Source organism: Suncus etruscus, chromosome 18 (genome assembly GCF_024139225.1).
Source record: "Suncus etruscus isolate mSunEtr1 chromosome 18, mSunEtr1.pri.cur, whole genome shotgun sequence".
NCBI lineage: Eukaryota > Metazoa > Chordata > Mammalia > Eulipotyphla > Soricidae > Suncus > Suncus etruscus.
Window position 1 is genome coordinate 42,888,299 of NC_064865.1, and position 18,038 is coordinate 42,906,336.

The following is an 18,038-nucleotide window of genomic DNA, read 5'->3' on the forward strand; positions in this document are numbered from 1 at the left end:
TTTGTGGAAAGAGGTGTTAAGTGAAAGCCAAGCCCTACTGTTGATCCTCAGAGGAGTCCTGGCTCCCAGTGCTGAGACGTCATCCCTCAAGGATGTTGTCTTGTCACCCTGAAGACTACTTTAGGGTTGATGATCTGAGTCCACATTTCACACCTCCAAATCCTGGGTGGCTTTTATCAAAGGCTCTAATGTCTAGTGGGATTTTTCAGGAGAGAATGAGTCATTATGTGATATGTCCTATTAATATGTCATTGAACACATTCAATTTGCAAGACAATTTCCAGCTCACAATAGATTTCCTAGCAGATGTCTGTGACCAGCCCATCTAAGCACAGAAAGTGAATGTTGGGCATGATAGAGCCCATTCTTTTCTGGCTCAGGACAATACAGAAGAATCCAAATGACAATAAGCTTGACAACTTTATTTTGGTTGTTCCTTGGCCTTTCTGTTTCTGCTGTAGGTCCTCTCTTCAGTCGGTTCTAAGATGTCTCTTCATAATTCATTCTTTGATTTCTCTTCATCGTGATGAAAAAATTTAGCCAACTATGAACCCTGGTGGTTGCTATTTGGGGGAGAAACTCAACCTTTGCCAGGGAGGGCCCATGGGTCCCCTGAGAGGATTTTAAGAAGCTCCAAATTCCTTATCCAATGTTTACCTCACACACTTCCTCCCAGCTGAATCCAAATGTGGACTACTTGAAAGCTATTTAAATTCCTTCCACAAAATCCTAACGCCTTCGAAACCAGAGGCCTCTTCCAGCTGTGGGAATCATTCCTATGGCTTTATGAGATCTCCACCTGGAGAACTCCCCATTTTGGGGTCCTGCTATTATATTATCCACCTTTTTCTTTCTCACAGCACGTTGTTCATGCTCTTGCTATGATGTTCCAGAGGTTCTGGCTAAATTATGAGCCTCACCACAGGCATGTCACTTGAGTTCAATTGTCATTTCTTGTCTAATCAGGCCCTGGTGGTGAGGGGTGGGGACAAGAAGAAGAGCAGCTATTGTTTCTGCCAGACAAGACATCTTCTCTCTCGTCTCCCAGGGCCAGGGGCCCTGTGTGTGTTGACTGGGCCTACACCAGCCCTGCAAGAGGCAACCTCTAGCCTCAGGGCTGGAGAGACAGACAGAGGCCATGGTCCTGAAGTGAGAAGGCCACAAGGGAAGAATAGAACTTCTGTGAAGAGAAGAGGCCTGTCTGTGTTTCAGTCCACTTGCCCACAGGCCACAGGGTGCAAGGCTGGGGAGGGGCCACAGCAAAGAGGCCGGCACAGGGTCAGCGTGGCGGGCCATGACGCAGGGTGCCCTTCCTGGGGTGCAAATTGAGGAAGTGAGGAGGCGGTGGTGGGGCCAGCCAGTCCTTCTGAGACCAGGATGGAAGGAGAGCTCCAGTCCCCGACTCTGCCTCCTATCTCTGCCAGGGCTGTGGAGATTAATGACCCCAGGAGGATATGATATGGTCCAAAAACTCTTCCTGGATTTGTTCCGCAGGCGGCTGAGCCAGAGGCCGACAGCAGAGGAATTGGAGCAGAGGAACATTTTGAAACGTAAGTGACTGGTGTTTGGTGGTAGCTGGGCTCATTACCTAAGGGCTGGTTACCAGGTTTCTCCCAGGCTCCCTGTGAAAGTTGAGGCTTTATATGTTAGGACATTCAACACCTCCACCCCAGGACAATCACATACAATCACATACATGCTTGGCTCCCTGCAGAGTCAGCATGCAAAAGCACCTTCCTCTTCAGCAGGTGGGGAAAGTTGAGAAAAAAAAAAAAAAAGCTCAAAGATTAACCAGAGAGAACTTACAGATTTGAGAAGCATTCAGGTCATTTTTGAATCTAGCAAGGCTTTAAAAAACGGTCACAAAGGTTGATCAGGGAAAATAGCCATTTAAGAGCTGGAAATGGCAGTGTGACCCTCTGTGGCAGCTGCTGCTACAGATAAGCCATCCCCCGACTAGTACACACAGAGCCCCTTGCCACAGTTCTGGGGGAGTACTTTCCAGGACTCCTGCCTTGATCTCTGGTCACCCCTGGATCCCCTTGAAGGAATGTGCACTAGCCCAAGGCTGTGGGAACAGAGGACAAAGAAGATTGGGCAGCCATGATCCATTGTGCTGCAGCCACTAATGGACGAATCACCAGAAGGATCCCAGAGCCTTCTGGACACCAGCTTGGGGGAGTTACAAACTAGTTGACATCTGCCCAGTCATTCCTGCCACCTTCCCCTGCACTCACTTCAACACAGTCCACAATTCTATTTTAGCCTTCTTTCCCCTGTGATCAGGTCCCCTTCTGTTTTCTCTCCAGAAAAGGGAAATGAGTGTTTTTTTGCAGTTTCCTAGAAAGGCTGCTATGTGTGCTGATGTATGCGAGGGTACACGCATGTGAGCACACGTGAGTACATGTGAGCACAAGCTGCTGTCACGCTGTCACATGAAGCCTCAAGGGGTTTCATTTCCACTTACCTCGAAGGAAAATGAGTTTTGATTTTTGTGTTCCTGCCCCTGCTCATTGTGCTCTTGTGTCTCAGGCAGTGTGTATGGTTTTGATGATGTTGATGGTGGACAGGAAGGCAGTGTAGGGTGGGGTGCTCCACTTCAGGGCACCAGGTTTCTGTACCCCTACTCCAGGCTCACCACCTCTTCTCCAACCTCAGTTTTTGGCCTTTTTTAGGGTGGGCCTCTTCCTCCTACTTGAGGGCATCTCAAAAATCTTCTGAGTGTTTGGGAATTTGTGTCTATACTTTTTCCAATAAAGGGGTGTCCAAAGATCTTCTCAATAATGAACATGCCATGAAAAAGCCTCCCAATAATCTTTCAATTGATTCTGTGTGTCCGGTCCAATCAGATCCTTGAGATGGTAACCTTTCCTTTCTTGTATGGATGGAAAGAAAACCACTTCCACGATGTCACAACTGCTTCAGCCCCTCACACAACCCAGCATGGTTCGGCAGGAACTGAGCTCTGTGGACAAGGTTCTGAAGGGACAATGCTGTCTCCTTGCTTCTTATTAGAAATAGCAAGGGCCTCTGAGAGCTGACTTGAATGTCAAGTACAGTGCCCTGTGCCAGGGTGAGGTTTTGGGAGCAGAAAGCCTAACCCTTTGCCATCCCCTGCATCCCTGTTCCTACTCCTGCTGGCCTAGTTCTTGGGAAGACAATAAGGTCTTACTGCATTCTTCCAAACGACTCTGACCACTAAAAAAGCCCCATACACTTAGTAAACATCCAAGTTTTGATTTGGAAGCCAAAGCAGCAGCATGTGTCCTTCCAGAATTTCCCCTGGGGTGTCCCCACTTCCTGACCCATGACTCGACAGCAGATTAGGCAACCACTTGGCCACATTCAAACAAATCCATCACTTGCAGAAATGAACTGAGTTTCCCTGTCTGGTCGCCTTGGTTTTCCTATACTTGTTTTTCTTTTCTTATTTTCATCCCTTCTGATGCTGAAACCCAAAATGCCTAGTGGTCAAAGAAATACCCTCTAAACTCCTGTTCTATAATGTACTCGAGGACTGCACCCTTTGGGGGCTGTCTCTGAGGGCCCTGGAAAGAGAGACCCCAACACCATGGGTGGGGTGCTGCTAAGTCTGCCTCTACAGTCCCCTGCATTTGGGAAGCCTTTTATTTGTTCAGTCTGACCCCTCCCCAGCTCATAATGACACCTTAGGGTGGAAGCTGACAGTGACATCATGGGCCTAACTGGGCCCATTTCTCATTTGCCTCCTAGAGTTGTCTTCTCTCCCTCTGCCTGAGAATTAATGGCCCTGGGCTTGTAAATGGCTTTGAACTAAAGGTAGATAGATTCCATGGGTGGCAATCTATGCCTACCCCAATTCTAAGGGTGCTAAGAAGCCACAGTGGAGATAGGACAACTTAGGTTGTTAGAAAAGGTACTACATGTGTGGCTGGGGAGGACTGCAAGCCATATGGGCGAAGGCCTAAGCCTTCATATGAAGAGGAGAGCCAAGCCAACATGACAGCAAAAGAGGCAGCAAGTTCTAGGAAGAGAAGAAAGGGTGAGAGGGACCAATTTGTCTAGCTAATTAACTTTGTCATGTGTGAGCAGCCCCTTATCTCCTCTGGACTTCCACATTCTTGTTTACAAACCCAGTGTGGCAGCAAATGGCCTCTCAGACCCTGTGTATGGCCCTGATTTTTTTATGTGGCCTTGGAGCTGCTTCCAGGTTACAATACTCTCCTGACAGGACCTTTGTTCCTGGCTTCTTCCCTTCTGCAAACCCATCAATCTGGGGTTTTCCTCTTTGGGGCCTGGTTGGCTGCCTCCTAGCTGATCTTTCACCCAGACTGGGGAGTTAGTGGCAGTTCAGGGGCTTGATCTGCAAAAACTGTGTGTTTCCAGAAGGAACTCTGGAAGGCAGAAAGCAGCTGTGCGTCCAAAGGAAAGTACTGGCTGTCTTGGGCGTGGCTTGGAGCTGGGAGCAAAGGGTGGAAGGGGGGCAGGCTGCACCCGAAACCTCTGCTGACCAGGGTCCCCTGTAGAATGTCAGCATTGCTTGTACCACTGACACAAGAAATCTGCACCAGTAGTCACAGAGACCACTGCAACAGGGAGGGGTGGCAGGGCTCAGCTCTGACTATTCCCACTCTTTACAGGGAAGTGGGGAGAGGTTTTGCCACCTGCAGTATAGGGGCTGGTATGCCCCACCTCTGTGCATGGGGTTTCCTTCTTTTGAAGTTCTATCAGTGAATTTAGGGGAACACAGATGAGAGTTTCTGACACCATTTCACTGAGAGGTTTCCGAGTATGTGAAGCTCAGTTCTCCTAAGTCCATGCAGTCAACTTCAGTGGAACCCTAACTTGACAAAACCCCTTCTCCTTGTTGACGAGGGGGCAGCCTGGGAGAATAGGGGAATAGGGGAGGCTTCTTCCACTCAAGGATTCTTCTTGGTTCTTGGACAGCTCCAAGAACTCCCAGACCCAAAGGAAATTGAGATTCCCACCCCCCCCCCAAGGTCATGCCTTTAGTATAAGAAGAGAAAGATGCCCCAATTCTCTGCTCCCTTCCCCAGACCCTCTTACCTACGACCACCCCATCCAATGAGTAAGTCAAGCCAGCCCTCAGGCTAAGGACGTTTAGACTCTGCTGCCAGCTCTTCCGAAACTCCTTAAAACGCCTCAATGCAGGCACTTGTGTCCTACTCACTGGCCTCCCACCTGTTCAGTGGACTTCTGGGAAGATTCAAAGGGTTCATTGAAGCAGGTTTTGCAAAAGGTGAGCGTTGTAGACACCTCCCCTTATACAGGCCTGGCCTCTCCTCCAAACCCTCCACAGTGAGGCTGTGAGGCACAGCAAGGGCCAGGCCCCCTACCCAACTCCCCAGAAATTCTGTCTTCCTTCTCTCCCACCCCACAGCACACCCCATCCACATGCAGGTCTGCATCACAATGAGCCTACTCCAGTCACTGTGAGACCCTAAACTTATCACTGCTTCGAAATGTCTTGGTCATAGTGACCAGCTCCCTTTCTTGAAGCACCTACCTGTTTGCTTCCCAGACAACATTTATCTACTCTGTTTGAAGACTAAGAAAGTTCCAGTGTCTAGAGGAAAAAAAAAAGCTTAGATCAGCCTGCTGGGCCTGTCTGCTATCGTGCTGGTAGCTTTGGATGTGTCCTCACTAGCAGAAAGGGGACACAGTTAGAAGACTCCATGAGGAGGCAGAAACCCAGAGAATGCACATATATGTGAAGCTGACCAAATCCAAAGCACCTCTGATGTTTCTTTCAGCTCGGAATGAACAAGAGGAACAAGAGGAGAAAAGAGAAATTAAGAGAAGACTAACTCGAAAGGTGAGTAGGCCGGTGCAGGGCTAGGACTAGAGGCTGAAGGGGGTGGATGGGTAGCCTAGTTCATGCAGAGCATACGGTCAGACTCTGGCCTGGTTGCTGCCCAGTGGTTGGTAGAGACAGTACAGATCCCAGGGTCTTTGAGGTAGGAACTGACAGCTCTGTGCCCTCTTTCCTGGAAACAATGATCATCTCAGCTTTTTGACCCTTCATTCTTTGGCTTAGTGATAAATCTTCTCTGTTACTTGATTTTGTGACACACTCCTATTCCCAAGTAATTGTGTCAATTTATAATAGAAAATCCAGTAACTATCTTGTTTTGTTTGTGTGTTTTTGTTGTTTGGTTTTAGCTTTTGGGTTTGGGGGCCACACCTGGAGGAGCTCAGGGCTTATTCTTGATTCTGCATTCAGGGATGAGGGATCCATCCTGGTGGGGCCTTGGTAAGGCTAAGGATCGAACAGCCCAAGTTATTATATCTTTCTGACATAGAAATCTTGTCTTTAAAAAATTGGCTACAACCTTATCAAGCAACTGAAAATTTCTGAGTAAAATCAGCTAGTAGTGAGATCATCTATAGTGAGATTATTTGCTCTGACCTTGAAAAAGGAGAACTTTTAGTTACTATTTCTGACCTAACACTTAAGAGCTATTTGACTTTATTATGCTAAATCTGGTTTGAAATACTGGATGAGAAAAAATGCTGAATGTGCTAATAAGTTGAAAAGCACAAAGTCAAATCTTAAAGCTAGAAATAATAGTATGTTTAACATCCAAAACAATAGTTCAGCAGTGGATTATAGACTGAGAAAGACTTCATTCTGATGACCTTTTTTATGTTAAACTTACTCGTCGAGGATGTTGTCTGAGGTTGAATTGATGACACAAATAGAAGTCTACATTCCTGCTGACTCTGGCAATTTTCATTCGCCTCTGACAACAACCGTCTTGAAAGATCTTCAGAGCTTAGAGACAGTTCAGAGAAGCATCAAAATTAATTTCTCAGGGTTTTTATTCATGACTTTTTCTCCCTAGAAGCATTATGCAAAGAAAAAAATTTGATATCTTAAAATATTATTAATCTCAGCACTCTCTCTCCCCACTCTTAGACCATCCTAGACTTATAATGGCCAATGGCCAGTGCCACTCCCAATTCAAAAGAGGGGATGCATAAGTGTCTCCAAGATCAGCTACCAGTCTGACACATCATGTGTAGGGCACTAGAACCATGTCCAGTGAGTTTGCTACATACAACTGTTCTCCACTCATACAGCTGTTCTCTGCCTATTTCCTGATACTGTCCTCATTAGAAGGACAAGAGGGAGAGCAAGGGCTGGTTCTAAGTGAGTCCTTGCAGTATAAGAGATAAAATTATAAGCAAGAAAATTTTAGACATTCAGAAATGACTTGGAAAGAGCATCTTCCCTGGAGCCTCTCCCAGCCAAACTAGCCAACATGGTCACTGGTTCAGGGTGAAGGTCTGAGGATGTGGGCTGCTCAGGCCATGTTGGGTGTGTCAAGTATCTAAGGCCACCCGTGCACTCTTCAAAGCCTCTAGCACCATATCTAGTGTTGCTTGGGGACCATGTAGTGATGAGAATCTAACTGGGCTCAGCCACATACAAGGTCTTAATCATCGAACTATCTGGCCAGAAATTGTGCAGAAACAATTCTGTCAGATTTCCAACAAGGTTATAGAAGTTGATTGTTGGGACCCAAATAGTCTCCTAAAATTTATAGGATCTTATTACTAAAAGGGAGTCATTGGAAATGATTTAGACATAAATTGAATATGTATCTCTATCAAAGGAGTGTAGAATTTTTTTTAGAAAAAAACATAACTGGTTACATAATTTGAAAGAAGAGGGTTGAAGTTCATGAAGAGTTTCCATCTTGATCCATCTCTCCTGGGATTGGAGACAGGAGCCCCATAGGTTTGATGCTTCCAAAATAAGCGGTTCCTCCTTATCCTGCTTCCTTTCCCCAGAAAAGCTGCCTTGTCATATTAGCACATATCCATTCCTGGGACTGGCTTGGAAATTAAAACTAAGTAGCTTGAACAGAAGATACTAAAACAGGCAAGGCAGTTGCCTTAAACATGAGTGACTCTGGTCCAATCCTCAGAACCACGTAAGGGGCGGGGGGGGGGGGGGGGAAGAACCACATATGATCCTCTGAGCACTGCTAAAAGTGATCCCTGAACACAGAGCCAGGATAAGTCCTGAGCACCACTAGGTATGAACCAAAACCCAAAGCATAGTAAAAGAGAATGAACTTGAGTGAAGGGCTAGCTGTGGACAGGAAAGACTGGAGAAGCTTCCATGTCTGTATTTGTAGAGTCAGGAGATCCTGGACGATAAAGGCAAATTTTTTGGGGGGGAGACTTTCTTACAGGAGACAGGCTGCTAAGATGTGGCTGCCTTTCTCTTACCCTAACCCCAAGGATTTTCTCAAGGCAGCGCAACTTTTTTTAAATGTTCCAGTAAAAGAAAATAGAGCACAGTCCTCATGCTAGTCACAGCCGACCATTCTCTTCAGTCAACTGATCAATGATGAAACCAAATATTAAATGCTAGTAAGCTAAATGGACAGATGGATGGAAAGAAATGAGAATGGAATGAAGGAAGGAAAAGAAGGAAAGTAAGGGAAGAGAAGGAAATGCACTTAGGTCAGGTTGTAGGAATAGTGGAATTGGTTCTGTTAATTTACTCTTGCTGAGTATCTGGTTACAAATAAATACTTTCTTTCATTTAGTAAGTCAGTCTATATATTTATTTATTCATTCACTTATTTTACTTATTTTTGGTACCAATGTTTACCATTTATATCAGGGTTCTGTTCATTGAACATCCCAGTCCGATATCCCCTATGTCCACCTCCCTCCATACTGCCTCGTGCCCCCCTTTCTGTACCCACCCCACTACAGCTTCTTAATGAAGACCAGTTATTGGTTTCTATTGCCTTTATGCATTTGTTATTCCTCTATTATAATTATCAGACACATGGGGGGAGATCACTCTGTATTTGTCCCTCTCCTTATTAACTTCACCCAGCATATTTTCCAGATCCATTCATAAAGTGAAAATTGCATTATTTTGTATTTTTATAAAGCAAAACAATATCCCCTGTTTCTAAGTACCATAGACTCTCTCTAGTTCTCTGTTTGGGGGCGTTGCAATAGTTTCTAGGTTTTAGCCTCTACTTCAAGGACCCAAAAAGCTCTGAGAATTTTTGCTGACATGAATAGAAACATAATTCTACCTGTCTATCTTCTTCCCATTCTTCCAGCTCCTCATCTCTCTGAAAACTTGGTCAAAAAAGATGGTTTTCTTAGCAAGTAAAAAGCTCATGTACCAAGTGTTGCAGGAAGACCTGAGCCTCCACTCCAACCCAAACCTTCCCAGTCCTTTGCTTAGTAGCATGATTTCACACTCAGGAATGAGTCCCAGAGTGGGGTTGAGGAACATGCAACATCTGAGCTCCTCCAGGAAAAAGTCACTTCTCTCTCTCCCTCCTTCCTAGCATTTGAGTGCATGCCTTATTGATTTGGAGCGGTTGTCTGAAATCCTCCTGGAATTCAGGCATGAAAAATTGTCCCTGACCTTCACATCTAATAGTTGACTGTTCCTACAGACTGTCTACTTAAGATATTATAAGTAATCTTCAGATCTTAGTTTCCAAAAATACAAACTAGAAATCCCACACTTAACATACTTTCTTGTATTATGACATATAATGTTATTTTCCAACACCATGTAGTAAGCCTTATGCATCCTCAGAATTTAGTAAACAGGGTAATACTCAATAGTTGTGTACCTACTAATGCTAGTAAAAAAAGTTTTCTGGGATCATATTTTGGAAAAAATAAACTTTGAAGGTCCAACATTTTGTGAAAAGCAAAAAATTTATGTGATCTGAAGAGAAATCAGAGTATAAATTTTGATATAGGTTTTGGTAAGTAATGGAGTATAGGGTACCTGAGGTTCTTTTGAGAAACCCATCATTGTACCACCATGGGTCAAGAGACCTTGAAAAAGTCTTATCTGGATGATGTCAACAGCATTCTAACCACTCTCTTTATACCAGGAAGTCACTGGCTATGTCCCTCCATGGAGTGGAGGACAGTTTTTTTGGGTAAAAATTCTAACATTCTAAAAAGGGCATATCGTGACCACATGCTAGTCACCACAGCTGGCAGCCCAAGATTCGTATGTGTGTTTGTTGTCAAGACCTATTGTAGTTTGAGTCTATCTGACTGCTTCTCCTATTAATAGAATTAAACACCATCTAGGGGAAATTGTTTTTCAAACAACATCAGTTAAACATGAGTTGCCAGCACCCTGAATAGAGACCCACTGGGTTCTTCTGGACAACAGAAGACCAGAGACAGGAAAACATCACAGAAACCCTGTGAATAAAGTATGCAGAAAGAATACCTAGGGATTGCAGGTTCTGCCTCAAGACAAGTAGATTTTCCTTTGAGCTATTGCTTTCTTCACTACAGGCCTTCCTGGTCTCTTGTATGCCTTTATGGCCTGCACTCAGCTCTGCATTTGTGGGCTGAACCTTTACTCAAACTTCAGTAGGAGCTTGGGTCTCCTATAACCACAGAGATGAACAGATGCCCATGCCAAGGACTAGAAAGTCTGCACAGGAGGGGCACTTGCCTGAATGCGGCTGACCAAAGTCCAGTTCCAACACCCCATAATAGACTCCAATTCCTGATAACTTAGGGTTTACCTGCAGTTTGCACCATGACTTTACCATGTCTGAAACACACATGCACAGAAACAAAATACACAACGAGTCCTTGCACAAAATGCTGAATCAGAACATAGATCTTAAACAAGACAGACACACGTCAAGCTCCTGAAATCTGCTGGGGAAGGCAGACAGAGCTGGGGAGACCCTCAGCAGGCCTCATCCCACCCCAGATGGCAGCTGCACAACCCTAGCAGGGCCACACAATGGAGAAAAACAACCTGGCACTCTCCCCAAGAGTGCTCCATGTTTGCCTCTTCGGATCCGATTTTCCATACCTGCAAACCCACAGGCAGACCCAGGTAGCCCACATTTCTAATAACTGGCCCTCTTTCCCTCCTTGCAGCTCAGTCAGAGGCCCACAGTGGAAGAACTTCGAGAAAGGAAGATCCTCATTCGCTTCAGTGACTACGTGGAGGTAGCTGATGCACAGGACTATGACCGCAGGGCTGACAAGCCATGGACTCGCCTCACTGCTGCTGATAAAGTGAGTCCGGGGGTGGCCTGTGAAGTGGGAGGCAGAGGACTCATGGAAGGCAGCCCTAGAAGGGTCTTTCTTTGCAGCAGATTCAGGGGTACAGGCTTAGGCTTATCTCAGGCCTTTCCTGGGGAGGAAGTCGGGGGGGGGGGGTCAGTTTACAGCCCAAACTCAAGTAGTGGTTTGTTGTTCTTTAAAGCTGAGAAATTGGACCTAGATCTGGGGTCTAGGATGGCCCCCAAACCCTACTTGGTTTAGAAGCAGGAGGATGATTCAGATTCCAAAATTAAGGTTCATTTCCTATCTATCCATGAGGCCCATAACACACTGAGCCCCTTCTCACTGGCCAGTCACTGAGGAACCAGAGAGCAGCAAACCTTCAAGAAAAACAAAAGTTTAAAATAAAGGACCAGCACAATAGAACAGTGTGTGCACTGCTTGCCTTCCATGTGGTTGATCCATCCCAGCAACCTATAGGGTTCCCTGAGCCCCACAGAAGTGATCCTACGTGTAAAAGCAAGAGTAAGCTCTAGGTACTCCCGGTGTGGTTCCCCAAAAGGCAAAATAGTCATTACATTAAGGAGAACAATTAAATAAAATAAGAGCCCCGTGTCATCTGCCAATGACAATGAAGTGGATTGGGTATGCCTAGGGCTTGTTTCCCCCCATTTCTGGGGAAACCATTTCAGGTATCCCCAGAACCTGTGATTTCATATATGTAATATAGGAGGACCATCTACTGTCCAGAGTGCTGCTCCCAGAGATTGGAAACAGGAATGCACGTGCCTGTATCTTTGGAAGTGATGCCATACAGCTATTCCAGAAAAGACCCCTCACATACACACGGAGCAAACAGTTGTGTTCCTTTAAACATAGTTTTAAACTCATTTGTTTGTTTCTGGGCAGGAACTTGGGATGACTGACCCCAAAAAGTGACAATCTCACTGTGCTGACAAACTCAGTCCTCAGGGCCCAGGCTGCTGTGTCAGAGCAATGGGAAGGGAAATGGGGGTTCACTCTTGTCCGGTTCTCTTCATATTTTTTCTACCATATGCTTATGCCCTCAAAACGAGGGCCTCAACAAATGTATGGATGGGGCATGTTGTCCCCACATGCACAGGGTAAATTCCTGAAGTACTGAGAAGCCAAAAGGCACCTCCAGTTCCTCAGAAGCTGCTGGTGACAGAATAAGAAGTAGCCCCTGAAGCCCTATGTAGTCACATCTCTCCACACACATCTGCCTGCCTATGGAGAATGTGCTGATGTGTCTGAAGACACATCTCTCCTCTGACATGGTACCCAACTGCTCCATCAGAGCAAACACCCCAAAAGAACACATGGAAGGGTGCACCTTTGACCTCTGACACCCCCAAGAATGAGTGGCTGTCTGAGCCCAGACACTTTACTCTTCCAGCCCCCCCCCACCTCACTCTGATTGCCAATCTTTCACACACACCCAACCCAACTGTAGCCCCTCTGTGGGCTGAGCCTTATGCATGCAGGTGGGGTCAGGCTATGTTTGTCTAAAGCGTGCCCCATACCAGGACAGAGGTGGGTGGGTATCACCAGAGCCAGGAAGCTGCTAAGAGAATTATCTAATCACAGGAAAGCAGAAGGCCAGCCTTTTCTTTGTTTGAGAATTTGATCCACTGCTTCCGAAAATACCAGCTCAAGGCATCAATGAATTTTGGACTGAGTTAAGATGCAGGGACTGAAGGAAATAAGCAGAATCACATTTAAATGAGTGCTTGCCCATGGGAATATGGGGGGCGGGGGTGTCTGTGCATTGTCCCTGCTCTGGGGACCAGAAGACTGGAACTCTAAACAGCAATCTCTTTGTCCCTGGAGTTTAAAGTGGTTTCTAGAAGCTTCTGAAGGGTAGCCCAGGGTACTTGGTGTAATTTGCTTGGTAAGTAGTTCATTAGCCATAAAATCAAAAGTGAGGGATCAGAAAGATAGTACAATGAATAAGGCAATTTACTTGCCTGCAGCTGATCAGAGTTCGATCCTTCACATCCCATATGGTTCCCTGAATACCACCACGAGTGATTCCTAAGTTCAGAGCTAAGAGTAACTCCTGAGCATCGTCAGGTGTGGCCCCAAAACAAAACAACAACAAAAAACCCTTAAAATGATCAAAAGTGATTATCCTCATCTTTGCTTCTTCTCTATCCCAGGCTGCCATTCGAAAGGAGCTCAATGAATTTAAAAGCACTGAAATGGAAGTTCACGAATTGAGTAGACATCTAACAAGGTTAGTATCCGGGTCATGGAGTTATTTCTTCCTGGAAGAAGGTGGTATCAGCTTCCACACAGAATACTGCTGTCTGTTTTGGACTCACATATGAAATGTGGTACATTACCACACCTTAAGGTTCAAATGAGAGAAAGGATGGGGGAGGATAATCTGTCTCATTGGACTCACCCCAATTCCCACAATGTAAATATTTTCCATTAAGATAGAAAAACTTGTATGTACCTGTAAGCTTGCTCCACTGAGCTTTCATGGAAAGATTATGGCCAACACAAGGCTTGCAAGTTATGCCAGATAGGGTTAAAAACACCAAAAGCCCATGTGAAATGCCTCCAGGGGTTCTTGCAGACTACCTGACTATTTGCAGCCCTGGGGGAATCTGGAGAAACTGAGGCAAGGGGGAAGAAGTTCTATTCAAGCACCCCAGCTATAAAGGTAGAGCCATTGAGTTTCCTTCTGGCAGCCCTTCCTGGGGCGCATATTCAGAGGAACATGGGGAGGCCTACTGCCCCATCCCAAATAGGGGAACTGTGCCATCTTGTCCAGTTTGGTCCTTGGAGCTCCATATTCAAATATTCCCAAAGACAAGGATAATTTGGGGGGCCCACTCCTATGACTGGTGCCATGAGCTGGAGGGTAGGAGGCTGGACTTGGGACCTTTGGCCATGCCTGGCTCTTAATGCAAAAATTCCTTCTCCTAGGTTTCACCGACCTTAAGAGTTCATTCCTCTCGAGTGCTATGCTGTCTTCAAAACATAAATTTCTAAGAACCATAAGTGCTGGTATTTATTCACTCCCTCTCCCTATTAAGATGTAAATCTTCTGAACTGCCTTTTTTTTTAAGAAGAAGAAGAAAAATGAAAAGGAAACACAATCAGGATTCTCTTTAAGCAAGCACGGCAGTCACGGCACTGGGTCCGAGCAGCTGATCCTGCCCATGGCTGATAGAACTGAGGGTACCACCTGGCTCTGGAAGACATCAACTCCCTGTGCCCACGTCAGCACACCCAGCCTGCAGCACCCAAGCCTTCTCTTGGGCTCCAGGGACCCTCATCTTTGCCAGTGTCTGTCATCGGAGCCCAAAGAAAGCTGTGATAGCGACTTTAGCCTGGGAAGACCAAAGGACGCGTCTGGCCTTCTGGACTGTGCCCAAAACACATTGGCTTGGGGGCAGCTTCTGCTCTGGCCCCTGGTGGAGGAAGCAGCTGTGTATGAATCCTGGACTTCCCTTTCCCTCCAGCCATGTTTGGAGCAGGGAACCAAGGCAGGCCCTGTCCTGGCAGCGGAAGCCTTGAGTGGCTGGGTCCTGAGTGTCTCCCAGCTATGTGGCAGGCTGGCCTTGGACACCCATCCCATCCCCTCAGAGCCTTATGAGCAGCCCTCCATGTGCTCTGGGGAAGGAGAGGGAGGCTGCCAGCTGCTGGGTGGAAGCAAGCTTCCACCTTAAAGCTTCCAAGCTTAAAGACCCTGCAGTCAGAGGCACCCTGGAATTCTGTGGCATTGTGTGTGAAGGGTTCCTACCCACAGAGGGCACAGGCTGAGTTGAGCATTGCCTTGCCCTGGTCATTGTCTCTCTGGCCCCACTACAAGGCCTTAACATAAGGCCATTGGCTTATAAATTCCAGTTGGACCGATGCATGCAGGCCAGAAACCATTCCTGTCACTGGCCTTCCGGTCCCCCACACTCTGCTGCCTCTCCAAGGCCTTCTGGTCTCTTCTTGCACTGCAGAGGCCTGGGGTAAGGAGTGTGCTGGAATCAGGCCCCCCAATAGTGAAGGGAGTGAACCCTCTTCTCCCTCCTGAGGCATCTGTCACTGTCACCCTCTCTTGGAAATCCAGGAAAGCAGTGCTCTGGGAACAGGGTCCCGTAGTTAGGGGGACCCTGCCTCTTTCCCGTGAGGCCCCCAGCCACCTCTTCTGCCTGTCTTCCTGGCAAAGGGGGCAGCCCTTGGTAGAGAAGTAATGCCAGCCTTCAGGGCAGCCCTCAAGTTACCATCTTCCTGGGGGCTTCTTGCACCACACATGCCCAGGATTTAGAGATGCCAGCTTGGCCTTTTCAGATGAGAGTTCCCTGGTCCCCCCTAAATTATGTGGGGAGCAAGTGACTCTTGGCTATTTTTTTTCTTGCAGGCCGTGGTATCTCCCAGAGCACAGTGACCTCAGGAGTCATGGTACAGGGTCACTCCAGGCACTGATATAGGCTCTGCCTACCGCCAATTTGGAGGCTTTCCTGGGGCTCACACACCAATGCCTGGCTAGGCCTGCCCTGGCTCTGTTCTGTTTTGATTGGTTTATTTCCCCCCACCCCAAAATCAACTAAGTGGTTGTTGCTGCGAGCAGGGGAGGTGTCTTTCAGGGAAAACGGGGTCAGGAGTGGTGTGGCCATAAACACTCACTCCTGAGAGGCTGACTGATGACTGAATGTGCAAAAGGAGGGATGCCTGTAGGCATGGTTGACAGGAGAGGGGCCCCTGGGGCCATGTGAAGACCAGTTGAGTACCCACTAACTCCACAGTTGGGCTTGTGGGAGGCATATGGACAGGATGGCAGCGGCCTTTCCTGCTCCAGATGGAGCCTTTTAGGGGCTTCACTGGGCCATCCAACTGCTCCCTCAGAGGTCCAGGGTCCCTCAGCTGCTGTGGTTCTGGGCCCTAAATGTCCCTGGGGAGACGGCATGTAAGCTGCTCCTCACGGCCCCCCATAGCCCAAATCTTTGTCCTATAGACCCACTGCCGCAGTGTCCTGGGAGCATGAGGAGCCTGGAACACATCACCACCTCTCTTCCAGGAGGGCACCCCCACCCCAATAATGGGTGTTAAGCCTCAGACACTGCAGCTCACCTGGCCCCTGGTAGGCACTGTTAGCCTCGGGGCTTGGCACACAGGGAACTATAGATAGGCCCCTGACCCCTCTCTCACATCTGGAAAAGGAAGATCCTTTTAGAAATCAGTCCCAACTTCTTTCTTTGTCACCTTTATTATGACCACTAGAAAGTCCAAGTTACTTTCTAAGGATGACAAATTTGGCATTTGTCAGGGGACAAGAACAAAGAGAAGGACCAGGTGAGGGTCTGTGCGTTGCTTTCCAGAAAACAAAACTGGTTTTGAGTAGATTTATTTGTGGGTATGGAGCCTTTTGTCACCTGAGTTGAGAGCAAAGATGTGAGATTTGTTTCCCCCTCAGAGACTGGCCTCTCGGACCCTCTCCAAGGCCCTCGAAGCCTTGTAAAACTTTGGACAACTTTAGCCTTTATGTCAGAGTAGAGAAACCAAATGACGTGATGGTAGGTGTGATGAAAACCCGAATTTATTTTTCTCCAGCTAACGAACATGTATTTCTATTCGCCAAATGAACATCGTGTCGTGTGTGTTGCTTCAATGATGGGACTTCCAGGCTCTCCCTGCGAAACCGGTGGGTGGGAGGCCCCACCTGAGGAGAATTTTTTTCTCCCAATTGCGCCCATTGGTCTCCTGACCCCACCGGTTGCTTTTTTTCCAGTTGCTTCTTGGGTGTCTGTACATAGTATGTCTCTGTAGAAGAGCACTTTCACGTGTCCAGCTTAACATGATGGCTATCCGAGGAACACGATGTACATAGACCACAAATCAATCTGGATCTCTATGGCCTAGGTTTTTGTACATACGGAAACTGCATGGTATTTAAATTATTGTTTGTCTTTGATGATGTATGCAGTTTCTTTAAAAACAAACCAAAAAAAAAAAAGTCCAAAAAAAAAAAAAAAAACACAACCACTTCCTCGACTCCTGTGTGTTTTTTTTCAATCACCAACAGGAACCGCTGAAAATAGTTTAGCTGGGGATAGAGATTTGGGAGGAAAGAAAACTTATCAGCAAAAAAGCAAAACAGTGGATACGGGACAAGTTGTGTAATTGTGGTATTAAAGGAAAGTATGTTGTTCCTGGGGCCAGAATAGCACAGCAGGTAGGATGTTTGCCTTGTATGTGGTCCACCCATGTTTGATCCCTGGTATCCCATATGGTCCCATGAGCCCACTTAGAGTGATCCCTGAACACAGGTCCAGAAATAGTAAGCCTTGAGCCAGCTGGGTGGGCCCCCCAAAAAATATTTTAAAAAAAAATGAATGTGTGTAATTCATCTTCTAAGAGACTCATTATTGGTCCTATCATTTTAAAAAAATATTGACCAAAGGGGCCAGAGCAATAGCACAGCAGTAGGGTGTTTGCCTTGCATGAAACTGACCTAGGAGGGACCTGGGTTCATTCCCAGGAGTCCATATAGTCTCCTGAGTCAGGAGTGTGTAGCCAGAGGTAACCCCTGAGTGTCACCAGATGTGGCTCTCCCACCCCCAAAAAATATTGACAATATTACCCAACTCTTCTTTATCCTGGGAAGACTGGAGCTAAAGATCTTGTTTAATGAGTCAGCTCAGTAGCTTTCTGGTCCTGATTTGTCAGGGAGAGCAGGAATGGGTGCTAGAGGAGTCAGACAAGCTGTACTGATTGAAGACAACCTGGTCCTTAGCCCCTCATTTACCTTTCCCAGGAGTCTCCACATGAAGGTGCCACACAGTGAATGAGGGTGCCCTGAGAGTGGTTCTGGCTCACACAGAGGAGACAAGGACCTGACAAACCACCCAGAGGGCACCATATTTCCTGCACCTAGGAATCTCCAGCCTCAGTAGATCCAGTACAACCCTCCAGGTATGGGAGAAGCAGTGCATGTCTGAACTCAAGACCCAAATGCTGGGCGGGAG

At 46.8% G+C, this 18,038-nt stretch overlaps 1 protein-coding gene across 5 annotated transcripts in view; it reads left to right on the forward strand.

Moving 5' to 3' along the window:
• PHACTR1 (phosphatase and actin regulator 1) overlaps positions 1 to 14,655 on the forward strand; it is a 554,139-nt gene extending 539,484 nt beyond the window's left edge. For all 5 annotated transcript variants that reach the window (XM_049765251.1, XM_049765250.1, XM_049765247.1 and 2 more), the window contains 5 exons: positions 1,495 to 1,550; positions 5,754 to 5,815; positions 10,918 to 11,058; positions 13,227 to 13,303; positions 14,005 to 14,655. In XM_049765251.1, coding sequence (XP_049621208.1) covers positions 1,495 to 1,550; positions 5,754 to 5,815; positions 10,918 to 11,058; positions 13,227 to 13,303; positions 14,005 to 14,020 — 352 coding nt within the window. In that variant the 3' untranslated portion in view covers positions 14,021 to 14,655. The remainder of the gene's footprint in view (positions 1 to 1,494; positions 1,551 to 5,753; positions 5,816 to 10,917; positions 11,059 to 13,226; positions 13,304 to 14,004) is intronic.
• The last annotated feature ends 3,383 nt before the right edge of the window (positions 14,656 to 18,038 follow it).